This window comes from Halyomorpha halys, unplaced genomic scaffold (assembly GCF_000696795.3).
Source record: "Halyomorpha halys isolate HHAL.00 unplaced genomic scaffold, Hhal_1.1 Scaffold899.1, whole genome shotgun sequence".
In the NCBI taxonomy this organism is placed as follows: domain Eukaryota; kingdom Metazoa; phylum Arthropoda; class Insecta; order Hemiptera; family Pentatomidae; genus Halyomorpha; species Halyomorpha halys.
Genome location: NW_027105398.1, coordinates 187,764 through 201,603, shown reverse-complemented (window position 1 = coordinate 201,603; position 13,840 = coordinate 187,764). Strand labels below are relative to the sequence as shown.

General features: G+C 30.0%; 1 protein-coding gene across 7 annotated transcripts in view; it reads right to left on the bottom strand.

Annotated features, from left to right (window-relative positions):
- Positions 1–1,052: 1,052 nt before the first annotated feature.
- LOC106686948 (apical junction component 1 homolog) overlaps positions 1,053–13,840 on the bottom strand; it is a 124,869-nt gene continuing 112,081 nt past the window's right edge. For all 7 annotated transcript variants that reach the window (XM_014430560.3, XM_014430561.3, XM_067050732.1 and 4 more), the window contains one exon: positions 1,053–5,202. In XM_014430560.3, coding sequence (XP_014286046.1) covers positions 4,118–5,202 — 1,085 coding nt within the window. In that variant the 3' untranslated portion in view covers positions 1,053–4,117. The remainder of the gene's footprint in view (positions 5,203–13,840) is intronic.

Here is a 13,840-nt window from a genome sequence, read left to right as displayed (position 1 = left end):
TACATTCTATCAAACATATATTAACATACATTTTATGGTTATATCTGTTAAACATCATTAAATATCAATACATCTTTTCATATGAATTTATTTATATATCAAGTATATTTAAAATATAACAATGTTTCAAATAGAACTAATATAATATACTCTTTCAATTTTTTAAATAATAAAATTTAAATAACAAGAAAAATGTATTATAAATATTCTACAAGTTTATGGACTCATTAAAAAAAAGAACATGTAAATTTTCACATTAAGAGATTTGAGATATTTTTTTTTGAAAATGAGCTGCTTTATATAAATTGCTACAATCATTCAAAAGAAATAATTTAATTTAAAAATCATAAATTATAACAGTTATTGTTGGTTTCCTACAGAGTATTTAAACAAATTAAGTGATTTACCACATATTATAACTAAGAGTTCACAAAACAATTTAATTAAATTTCAAAATACATTTATTTAATCTTAATTATGAAAATGTAAGAATTTCAGTAGTATCAATATCTTTCATTGTGAAAATGTACATAAAAAACAATACTTCATGAAGAAGAAATAACAATGGTGGGTTTTAGTAAGTAAAGTTACAGGTTCAATATCCTGCCTCAGATCATTAACATTTATTTTGTAATGATCCAATAGAATAAGTTCATAAACCCACCCTTCCCACCTTTAGTGGGATACATAAGAGTGTTTAACTAAACATAACAGTTACACTGCCATAGAAACAGGATGTAATTTTTATTTCCTACTTATCACATTATTAAGTAATAACAAATAATATATCTGGAATAATTAATAAGCAAATGTAAATAGATGACATTATAAATGATTAAATTTAATATACTAAATTATCTACTATCGAAAAGACTCATTATGAGTTTCAATCAAGAAAAATGTTATTTATATTTATTCAAAAGATAGTTTTAGATCCAGGGGAAATCTATAGATTTGTACATCATTTAAAAATATTCATTAAATCACAGAAGCTTCAGCAATTTCTGATTGTTTTTATGGTAGGCTATAACGATACCACTTGAAATGCATCCATAGACGATGAACACAGAAATAACTTCTTTTTTTTTTTTTTTTTTGAGATCGACTGCTTCATGAAAAATTTATATAACAAGTAAAAAAAGTATAAAATAATAATTAAGAACTGTCTGTGCGAAATTGATAAAATCTTTCAACCTTACGATTAATTATTCAATAAAATTATCACCCATGAAGAAAACTTCCATTTTTTAATTTCAATTCAGTTGCTTCCAAAATTTTACTTTTGAATCTTAACTCTAAATTTTTTAAACTGAATTTATTTTGACTTTGTTATCTAATGATAAAAAAACAAAAAAATTAAATGTACTAACAACAGTATCGATACTTACAAATCTATCCTATTTAACAAACATAATCTCATAAATGTTTGGTTCAAATTATTTCATTTCATTTGTGGACTAATCTTATAATTAATATTTCCATTTTAACAATAGCCTGTTTTTCAAAACCTGAAAAAATATCATTAAACAGAACACTAAATAAGCCTTTCTTAAAATTTCATTAGGATAAGGAATGGTTTAAATTTAATAATAAATTTTTAATTATATAAAAAAGGATAATTTTTATTAATTAAGAACTCAAACAAATATTTCCAAAATAAAGTTATATAAAATTTGGATTTAAAAAAAAAAAAAATTTCCTCGAGATCATAAATTTCATCTATTTCTTTACGATATACATAAATTGTTATCACTTGGCCAATTAAAGTTTACTTTCAACAATTATTAAGTAAGTAATACATTAGATTCTTTCACTAACGCAAAGGTAACAATCATATATGGCTGAGATTGACTTAAAATGTAAATCATATAATGATTGAATAAATAATGTATTTAATTATTAAGTTTAAACACCTTTTTAACTTAAAGAATTATAAATTGTATCCAAAAATGCTGTCCCTATTAGACATAAAAACAATAATAAAAAAGGGTACTAGTCCAATCTTGTGGCACCAGCTAAGGTTACTTAAGCCTACTACTTGGTTGTGCTGATGGTCTTAACTTGATATTTGAAAAACTTTGTCTTTAGTTTTAAGATATAATAACAAAATTCACTATAAGACAAGCGTGTCAAAGTGGGTGAGAGTAACTGACTTCAGATACATTTTGCAAAAAATAAAATAAAAAATCAATTTCTCTGGGCAAAACAGGGATTACTATGATTATTCGAAGGAAGTTTGTGAATATTCCAAGATGAAAAAAAAAATTAAATTGGAATCTTAAAGGAGGAGGTTGAAATCGAACTCAATCTATCTCTTAAAACAAGTATAATACTGCTATAATATAATTCAATTATGGGCTGCATTTCCTTTATTATTTATTATTTTTTTTATATTGCACCTATATCACTTTAGAGAGCAAACATGATATGTTTAGAATATTATTATATTTTTTAATATATTATAGTATAGTTTTTCTTTAGAAAGTTAACAGTCATATTGTTTATGAACAGTGATATACTACAGCAGGCTTCTGAAATAATCGAAATGATATAAAGATTACCCTCACTTAGTGGGACAACAAGACAAGACAAGTACTATAAAGGTAAATTAACAAACTATAGGTTGAATGCCTTGGTCAAAGGTCCCTACACAAAATTCAATAATATTAAAAAAAAAAAATTAAAAATTTTAAGTTGTGTTTTACCTAATTTATTAATGAGTATTTATAAATTAATGATTTGTAACTTAATTTGGATAACAAGTAACTTAAATAAAATATTAATATATTCATAACAATTTATCAAAGATGTCAAATCAATGATACATGCTACATTTTCGCATATAAAGTTCAGTTTATAGAATCAACATATGAACAACAATAAGGCCTGTTTCACAACTACCTGTTGTTTAAACAATGTCATTTAAACTACCTCGAGGAGTTAGGGTACAGGAGAGGAGTTTTGCACTTGCCCAAAAAAGTTGTAGTTGGGTATAAGATACATGAATGAGGTGCTATTATTTACTTGACAAATATCGGGGTTGGGTAAATAATACATGACTGCCATCCTATTTTTCACCAGACACACATCACGGTATGGTACAAAGTTATCATATAAACAAGGATATTGAAAGAAAACAACGAAACAATGAAAACAAAAAAGGTCTTTGCTGTAGTGTCTCTTGGTAAGTGGAATCTTCTGCAGTTTTTACTACCCGAAAGTGGGTAATAACTAAATAAAAACAATTATTTTCATCTCAGTGTTGGCTAAATGCCAGGTTAAAAATCATTTAAATAACAGTTGGGTAGATGTGAAAGAAGCCTGAGTTAGATTAAATATAAATGGTAAAATTGTTCACTCATCCTCGTAAATAAATAGAGTATATCACTTCTGCTGTATATAGTCAATAGAAAAACTGAGTAAAAAAACTATTTAATTAAAGAAATGAAAATCTTAGACAGCAAAGAATTGGAGTGATAAAACAATAAATCAGGTCAAGAACTTAGATTACCAATAAACTAACAAATAATTTACACACCTAATAAGATGAATTAAGAAAGTGCTTGGTTTACAGGTGTTGCCAATAATTATAATTAGAAAAACAACTTAAAATCCTATGGACAATAAACAATAAATGATAAATTTGTGTACTAGACAATAAGAGGCACTTAAACAACTTTGGGAATAAAACCTTCCTCAAGTCTCTCTATATCCTTCTTTATAAATACTTCATCAATTATTAATATCTCTCAACTTTCATTGACTAAAATAAAAGAACAACCTAATGAAGTTTTAAACTATAAAGGTTACATATTTTTCTATTTACAAAACTTTACAGCCTTAGAGAAAAGAAAACAGATAACTTTCATTACATCATTAGCTCACACACATCAGTTGTATCACTGTATTGAAAATAATATGTCACTAAGATATTTACTGCATTCCAAAATACTAATAGTTACATAAATATTCATCTAAAGGAATGTTTGATATTGAATCAAGTAAATATCACTTTCATATCTATTCATACAAAATTTCATTAAACAAGATTATTAAATATGAAGTTCAGGATCACATCTAAAATTGGCAATTAGAATTTGGTGTTACAAAATGTTTGTTATACAGTTGAATCTATTTCTGTGCTAATGTCTATGGTTTGAACACGCGTTGTGTCCGTCGGTATGAGATCTAGTTTCTCTGGCTCAGCATCAGGCATGATTATACACATAAAGTTTTTGCCGGAAGCAGAATCACGAGGGTATATAGTCACAGGAGCAAAGCGTTCAACTGAGCCCTCCACATAAGAGCATAACCTCTGATACACATCTGGAAACTGCCTCCTCAGGCTTATTCCCCTCTGGCGTAGGTGGCGTTGTATATTAGTGAAACTGACCTGTCTTGCCTTCCGAGAGCCTGCATCCCTAGCCCCAGGCAGCGATGTTAGGATAAGGGTGTCTGGCTCTTTATTCACTGGTGACGGCTCTTTCGGCACAAGTCCTTTACTAAGCTTCAACTTTCCACAACGAGATACTAATTCTCGTTCCCATTTGACAGGACCTGAAGTCGGCACTTCACTTACGACACACACACATACATAAAGAATGAACCTTGTATCAGGATTATAGTTCTGACACAATCTCATCAGCTCTTCATGCATTTCTTTACCCATTTCGTCCGGCTGAAAATCAGCCCACTTAACATAAGATGGATCACTGAGACATTTGATACCTTCACCAATAAAAGCTTCAGCATTTTGAGTACTACTAAAGAATACTTTGACAGATCCTCTCCCTCTTTCAAGAAAGCCTCTCCTAGCAACAAGAGATAAGTGATGCAAAGTCTCCTCGTCTTCTTTAATGCTCGACATAACCTTTCTGCAAAGAGCCCCAACCCGCGAATGCAAGCAAGTCTTTCTGTGCTTTTCCCAATGGGCTCTCCTACACTCTCTAGAACAGTAGACATGGGTACAGTTATGGCACGTTTTGAATGTCTTCTTAGCCTCTGTAATAGTAGCTGTTTTGTTGCACTTATTGTACCTACAGCGAACCAGCTCGCCCTCAGCAACAGCCATGTCAAAGGAGACACGCCTGCCGGGACGAGGGCATGTCGGTGGCTGTAGGCTGGACGAGGAGTCACATCCATCACTCAGGCGTCTCGCTCCGTTAGCAAATTCTGGCGGTGGGAGTAAGATACTAGCTGACCCTAAAAAATGTTTAAACATTAGTTTCATTGATATCATTAAATAGGAAAATAATTGTATCACAATAAGAAAGAATTAAAAAGGCAGTGAAAAGTAACTTTACCCTTTTTTAAAATTAGTTATGGATGGTTTACCATCTACATATGAGCTATAAGTGTGCAATATATTTTGAGAAAAATAACAAAATTTAGTGTTTGGGATCTTAATTATAAGAACATTCTTATCAGAGAAAAACTTTCTTAGTATGTACATATGAAAATGGGGTCACAATGAAAAAAATAATTGGAAAGTATGAGTATAAAACGTTTTTCTTAAGTGATTAACTTCAGGGCACAGAAAATAATAATCAACCGATCAGTTGATGAGACTAATTAGGTACTTTAGGCGAAAAGTAAAAAATATCTTTTGTTGGAGATTTAGACCCTAATAAATAGTTATGAACAAGCATTATCACATTTTTAAAAATGAATTATAGATATCTTGCTTCCATTCACTCCGTTAGGTGCCTTCAACAACTGTGGTGTTTGAGCACAACACGTCTAACAGTCACAAATAAAAATATTGCTAACTTACACCAATTAATTTTAATTTCAGTAGTATAAAAATAGATCAATGATTTCCAAAGGAATGTTTAAACAAACAAAAAATGGAATTCCCTAAAAAAAAAAAAAAATCTATTCTTAGAAAAAATTGAGATCTAGTACTAAATTGGATTAAATTTTTATAGAAACAAATAATTTGTAAAAATTATTAATTCCAATGCAGGGTTTCAAATGTGATGTTCAATTCAAGACAAAGTCATTCAGCTTAAGTCCAGCGAAAGAAGTGCATTAACAAATAGAAAACAATACATTCTACAGATCATATTTGCTTAATTGGATTGAGTTGTAGCAGTTATAGTTACAATTCATAATTTTTCAACCTTCTGAAATCAGTTTCTGAGGAGTATATTGGGCACATATGTTTTCCACGACATGAATTTTCTGGAACATTTTTGATGGGACAATATTTTTTTAGCCACACTAGGAGATTGATGGTGATTCCATCTTCTTCACGCTTCTTTAGCTTAGTTCTGCAAGCCCCAGCTGGTTGACCAATGTTTTCAGGATAGGTATTCTATGACATGTTTCTAGTTGATAGCTGAGATAAATCACTCCTGCATTTTTACTACCTACATTCATCAATGTGAAAAATATGATCATTGGCTAGTAATTATATGGTCTGCAGTATTGAAGCCACTCTAGGTGGCATTTTATTATGTGATAATCACTAACTTCATCTGCTCTCCAAATGCAGGATCAATTGTATATCAAAGTACTAGAATCATGTACTTGTTTTCTTTTGGGATAGAGTGTGAATCAAATTTAGGCACAATGTAGACACATTGCACCTAAATTTGATTTGACTCAGACGAGAGTTCAGCTTTCCATGAAGCTTTGTGCAAAGAAACTGAATAGGTAGGTTCTGAAGATCTACTAGAGATAGAAGAGGCATACTTCTACCTCCTTCTACATGAGGATAAAATGAAAATGTCAGTATTGTTGAGTTGAGCTCAATGGAGGGTTAATTAGCCTTGCATTTAGAAGACTTGACTCAACACCACTCTGTCAGAGAGGATGGACGATAGTGTTGTGCAAAAAGGAGTTGAATACTTAATCTGATAATGACTAAAAAAAAAAAAAAACCTTCTGTCTACTTCCATATCTGTGCTTGACTATAAAAAGAAAGTATGTATAGCCAGTCAGTCTTGACCATTTTGCCAGACTGGATTTTAGAGTTCTTCATCTCTCAATATTGACAAAAAATATGTTGTGGAATTCAGGGGGGGGGGTTATGTCGTTTATAATCAAAGACAAGGAGAGTGTTTTCACCAATAGATGCCACGACTGACTGTTCTAGACCCAAGGGATGCCAAGCTATCCCATGCCAGAGCAGTGTCGTCATCTACCATTTTATTTTACAAAAAAAAATAATAAAACCTATTTTCTACAATAATTTGATAGCAGAGAATTGTTTAGTGCGTTAAAGGGCTAAGTGACGAGTGTTTTGACAAGAATCGAAGAGAGTGATGAACACTTCGAAGATAAAGTTCCTACACCAACAAAAAAACTAGTGACATCTGATCAACAACAAACATTAAATGATGAAGAATCTGGTTGTGAATCCAAGGCTCCTAAACTATTAGCTGATGTTGGACATGAAGATATTAGAAAATCATTTAAATATGAGTTAAATTGTGATTCAGGTCCTGATGGTGATAGTGGTGAAGTGTTGATGAAAATAAAAGTAAAAAACGAAAAAACTAAAGAAGAAGAAAGTAAGAAATATAATCATAGCAAGAAGAAGAAGAGACTCAAAAATAAAAGGGGATTTAGTAATGCTAGAAGTATTGTTAAACCTTCTATTAATCCTGAGGTTCATGATTTCATAGAGTATCTTGGTGAATATCATAACCCTGACTATGAAAAAAATCTGGATGCTGGCAAAAAAGGAAAGGTCCAAATCACCAACAAAGTACAGAAGAGCAGTTGGGGATGTTTGAACTTAGGACTCGAGGAAGTGTTTTGTGAAACATTAAATAATATAGAGTTTACTACTTTTAATAACTAGTTTGATCAAGTTTATTTTGTATCTACTTGCTTACAGACAAAAAGATATCTTAAAAAGATCTATAAATTGTATAATATTTATTATTGAGATAAGTAACTTTTAAAGAATAACCATTGAAATAATATTTACTAAACAAGAATATGGTATCGTTGGATTACATTAAAATTGTAATTTTTGCAGATTTAAATTATTTTATTTTATTCTTATCATGCAACTATTCATTCAATCTAGGCCTGCTTGCCATAACCAAGCTTTACAGATAAAAGTTAACTTTTCAAAGCCATTACGTTACAAAATTAAAAGATAAAAAAATTAAAATATCATGCATTGTATTAAACTAAATGTGCATATAAATTCAGCTATAAGTAACCTCAAATGCTATCCTCAATATTCCCTTTGAAACAATCACATCATGAGTTATGTACACTTATAATAAATAATATGAATAAATATTTTTATAATATATAAGAAAATAAAGAAAGAAGAAGAATATTATATACAGAAATAGTAAATAATTAAGCCCAAGACCAGGTTACTTGGAAATCGTTGGTTATAAATTTTATTTTAGTAATGAAATGGCAATTTGTCATACTTACTATTAATAATTTTATTCAGAGAAAAAATAATAATGGTGTACTTTTGGTATTATAAATATCTTAAAGTAATAGCTATTTAATTTATAAATCATTTTTATTAAAGATTTTGAAGATATTAATAATATATGAGAGAATTAAATAAAAACACATCAATTGGTATATTAGTTATAAACTTTCAATTGGAGGGAAACGTTAATTCTAAAGTGAAAGCTTGGCCCAATGCTTCTAATCATTACTGTTAATCATAATTCATTTCCAGATAGACTATGCAAAGCCTCAAAGATATTAAAAATTAAAGTTATTCATTACTTAGCAGACCAATTACCCCTTTTCAAGCGATTTGACTATTTTCTAAAAAGTTTAGTACATAAAACTGATGTTCTATAAAATGCCATCAAGAAATTTATTTGCTTTCTGAATCTAAACCTTTATGAAAGTGGAATGGAAAAAAATTGTTCATTGGATGAGTTGAATAGAAGTGAAGGAGCATATTTTATTTAATTTTGCTGATGGAACATGTCGACTGTTATGTTTATGAAGGAAAAAATAATCAGAGTGCAGTCATATATAAGCTAAATATAAAAATAAAATAAAAAATAATGATAATATAATAAAAATAAATCAAAAAGTATGAGTAACAAAATATATGTAGTAAAGACATTTCTGAGGCAAATGTTTACTTTAGGTCCTCCAAAAAGGTGCCAAATTATAACCAGACCATAGTTTACATGATAACCAGACCAACATCCTTAACCGAAACATTTACATTATCTGATGAAATTCATATAATCAATAAAAAGGATTTAAATAATATTATCTATCATCATTGATAATTAATATTGTAGCAGCGCTCAATAAACAAGAGAATTATAAAAAATGCTGGGAAAGGTGAACTGTTACAGCGCTATCTATCAGAAATTGGGAAAAACCTAAGGTTTACAGCTTTGCCCCCCAGATAGAGCTCCTTACAGTCTTCAAGAACACGGTTTCACACTGTTTCTGTTGCCTAGCAGCCTGATTCAAGAAAACATCACCTCCTGTTAATTGATGTAAATTTTCTGTATACATATTTCAATGTTACAATTTTATAAATATATATTATATTGTTATATTTGTAAATACATTGTTTCAATGAATGAGGACAAAATGAGAGTTCTCTAATCGGCTTTAAGCTGCTACAGGCTGTACCTGGCCTTACTCTGCCATAGCAATTCTGTTTTCATCACTTAGAAAGAGACAGGGATTATCACCCACCCCCCATCAAAACCTGGGCGGTGGCAAGGTACTGTCCCCTTCATCGTTGCTCACCAAGGGAAGGGGCTCTGCAGTCTGAATACAAATAGATTAATTAATTAATAGTAAACAGAGTGGTCCCTCCCCACTCTATAATAAAACAAGGCGCTAAGCACCAAAGTGCTACTCTCACACGCATCAGACCTTTCCAAACTTCCTAAAATCCCTTCAGGCAATATAAGGACAACACTGTATTAAACGGTAAATAGGTATTGTATTGTACATATTCTATACAGCATTTGTGTTTGTATAAATAAACCTATAGGAGAGGAAAAAACAAAAAGAAACAGTGAATTAAAATAATAATATGAGGATCAGACAACTCTACCATTATTTTTATATTTAAGCAGTGTTATTATTTCTCAAAATCTCTTTTATGTCCCTCCTTCCTTAATTCTAAGCATAACCCTGGCTACCCCTGTCCTTCTGCAATAGTCTAAGGTGTATAGACATAGAACTTGGCTTCCCACTCATTGTAGGCACATACCATGCAGATTGTGGTTACTATCTTGTAAGGATCTAAGGCAAATGCCGTAAGAACTTGGTTTATCCTACTGAACTGCAGTCAAATACCACAATAGAGTGTAGATACCATCCTGAGAGGATTTAAAGCGCATAAAAATAAAGGCGTATGTGGTTTGTAGACTGACTCTCCACTATATCCAATCTTCTTGTCAATTCATCTCCAGCTGTTCTCACCTTCATTGAGTACACTTTGTCCAAAGCCTTCTGATTCTTGTACATCACACCCCCTAAATTGGTGCCTACACTGAAAGATACTTTGAAGATATATTTAATTGATTATATACCATTTGCTTTAGATTCAAACAACACACTGAAGAATGTTAATAATATTTTGTCACTTATAATGGAAAAACTTTAATATACAGAACAATAAGATAACTATAAAGAAAATTCCTGCTAATTTGATTCCTACAAATCCAAAACCTGCACTATCTAGAATTAAAAAAAAAAAAATAGTTTGGCTATTGATTTCTTTGTTAGTAGCATAAAGTTTTATTATAGGTTGCTTAAAATTTTGTAGTACAGGTTAAAATAAACTACCTCCGAAGACTAAGCATTGTCAAGAGAAGAAAACAAATATTTCTTCTGACATATTTAAAAAAAATTAAATGTAAAAACTTTTAAAATTACTTAAATCATATTTAGGTTTACTAGCATATGAGTCATTATCATTTATGGGACAGAAGTGATGTCAAGACCATTTGGAGAACCCCACTTGTGATTTTGAAGCTGGGAAAATTTATAATCATAGCAAAAAACTAAATATAAAAGCAAAATTTTTCTTTTAGTGGTAAATTATTCCTTTTGTATAGAAAATTATTTAAACCCATTGATATTTCATGATTCTTTCCTGTCAAGGCACTATCTTTCCAACTTCAAGATTTACCAGAAAGCCTTTCCTGTACCAAAAGTACAAAACCAGTTTTATAGCATAAGTCAGAATACTTCAGATGGACCTCATTATTAGAATATATTGGTTATGTTGTTAGGATGAAAATGTGAGTGTCTAGAGCATCGTCATGGTCAAAGTTGAATTATTTCGGTTTTGCTTTTTTGACATTTTTTTCACGCACTTCTAAGCTGCCCCAAAACACTGAATAACCTCTCGACCTTTAGTCAACTTGTTTGGCAAGTTTGAAAGTTAGCTTGAATGTGAATTCCTAAACAACCTGCAACATGCTCCTAGCCTTATTGTTAAAATGGGTATTCAAACTGAAATTTTCTTACTGCGCAATACTTTTATAATATGTGAAACAGTTTCTATATATATTGCAACTTTTGGAAAATAACTTTAACAATATAGAAATGAATATCCGATGTTCCATGAAGACCTTATCCATTGTGACCCTGTTCTCTCCTGTAGCCTCAAAACTGTATGAGAAGCATGATGATATGATGATGATCCTTGATTTGAAATGTAAAATTGAGAGTATGGTGGTGAACTGAAGGTATATAGTAGAATTAATAAAATAATCAATGGTTGTGACATATTCTCAATTTACACAAAAATAAATCATGTTACTATATAAATTTTTTATACTTTCAATACATTAATGTTTATTAAATATTTTTTGTGAACTTTTTCTTATTTCAAATCTAATCCAGAGGCACGATCCTGATGTAGCATCTTATTTTTTTATTTTCTTGTTAAATAAAATATTTCTTGTTTGGACAGGCATTGAATTTATGTAAAAAAGCATTTCCAATATTTATCAACTTAATTGGGGAACTTCAGGATTTTTGAAAATTCAGAGTCAAAACTGTCCCATTCATGAGGGCCCATATATTTATAAACTTAGATGATTATATATCTTTTTTCACATTACTTCAATGATTTTCTTTAATATCAGGAATTTATTATTTAATGATCATATCATCATTACTCCGAAATTTTGTGTTATCCTTAACAGTCCTGGCCATAAACAGGTTCATCTCCTTTGGAAACTTAATTTGAAATTCTCAAAAGTACAAGTATATGTAAGTATGGTCTTACAAAACGGGAAGAAAATGGACTTAATCAAATAATCTGATTTATAATTTTCTAAAATGTTTAAAATCAGTCAACATTCCAATACCTCTACCCTGAACTTTATGTTATAATAGGAAATGGGTGGTATTATACAAATGAAAACAAAATGGACTATGATGAAAAGTGAACTAATTTTTTAAACCATTGTTCGAATTTAATATTCTCATTAAGTGAATCATTTATATAGTTTTAAGCAATTAATTGTCCATTTTGTTTTCTTATCATTTCATATTATAAATACAAAGGCCAGAGTGCTGGGATTCAAATATTCAAGGAACTTAAGCATTTTGGAATATTACATAAAAAAATAAAATAAAAAATGAACTAGAATATTAATTAAACATGAATTTATTACAACTAATTTTATTAATTGATTGATATTGAAATTGGCTCTTTTGCTTCCACACAGTTCTTTGAATAATTTGTTTATCCTCTTCATAAAAAGTTGAAGTCTAAAGGGAAATAATAAATTCTTTTAAGTGTTTTGTATCATATAACCAATTTTAAACAATAAGTTTTAGAAAACTGTCCATGATCTGAATAAAATTTAATAATTGTTCTAACTTTAATTTCTAATTATTTGAGATTTTGCAAGGTCAGTCTCATAACGGATGATCATTATCATTATCATTAATTGAGCGTAACAATTGGCTCATGGTTGCACTTAAAAATTACAGTTCTAATATACTTAATTTAAAACTAACTTACTGGAAGATCGCTGATTGACGGTGTGTAGTAATAAATAGAAGATGGTCTGGGTGTGGTCAAATGATTGACATTTGACCGCACCCGGACATATTCCATTTATTAAAACTAACTTACAAACTAATAAATAGTTGATGCTCTCCTCGTTTCCACAACTCAAATTTATGTGGTACAATCAGATATTTTCTCAAACAAATTAACCTCTTTTTGCTTTTTAAATTAAGATTATAACAGTTCTCTTCATTACACTATTAATGTTTGTTTTATTTATAGATCTTCAATAGCGAACAATAAAATTTCTGAAAATTTTAATGATAACACACAACACAGATAAAGTGTCACTTACCATGGAATCAGAAGTCAGAGTTGATAAAATTTGTTTTTGTCTCCACCAGTATTATTGAATGCCAAAATAGTTCACTATCGCATTTTTAGAAACTGCGGTAACAATTTTCATTTTAGTTAACAATAACATCGTTAAACATTATGCCAAGTTAATTTGATCTGCATCTTCCACTACTGATGAACAATTATTGATATTATTTAGAAAATTATAGGTCAATTCAGTAACATCTCCATTTTACAGAAGAAAGTGAACCAGAGTCTGAGAATCTGGAGCTAGTATTTGATGGCAAGGCAAATAAGTAAGTAATGCTAATAAGATTGTCATTGGAGACTTTAATACCTCTGTGAAGTTGGTCCCCTATCCAATTTTTTTTTCTAGTTCAGGTACCCCCCTAATAGTTCTCAATTATTTACAGAAATAGTTCAATTGTTTAGGACATTTAGAATACCATTCAAAGAAAAGTGCGGCTAACTTCATGTTTTGTGCAACTTTGACACCCTATAACTCTTTTGCTATCGACTTAAGAACTTTGATTG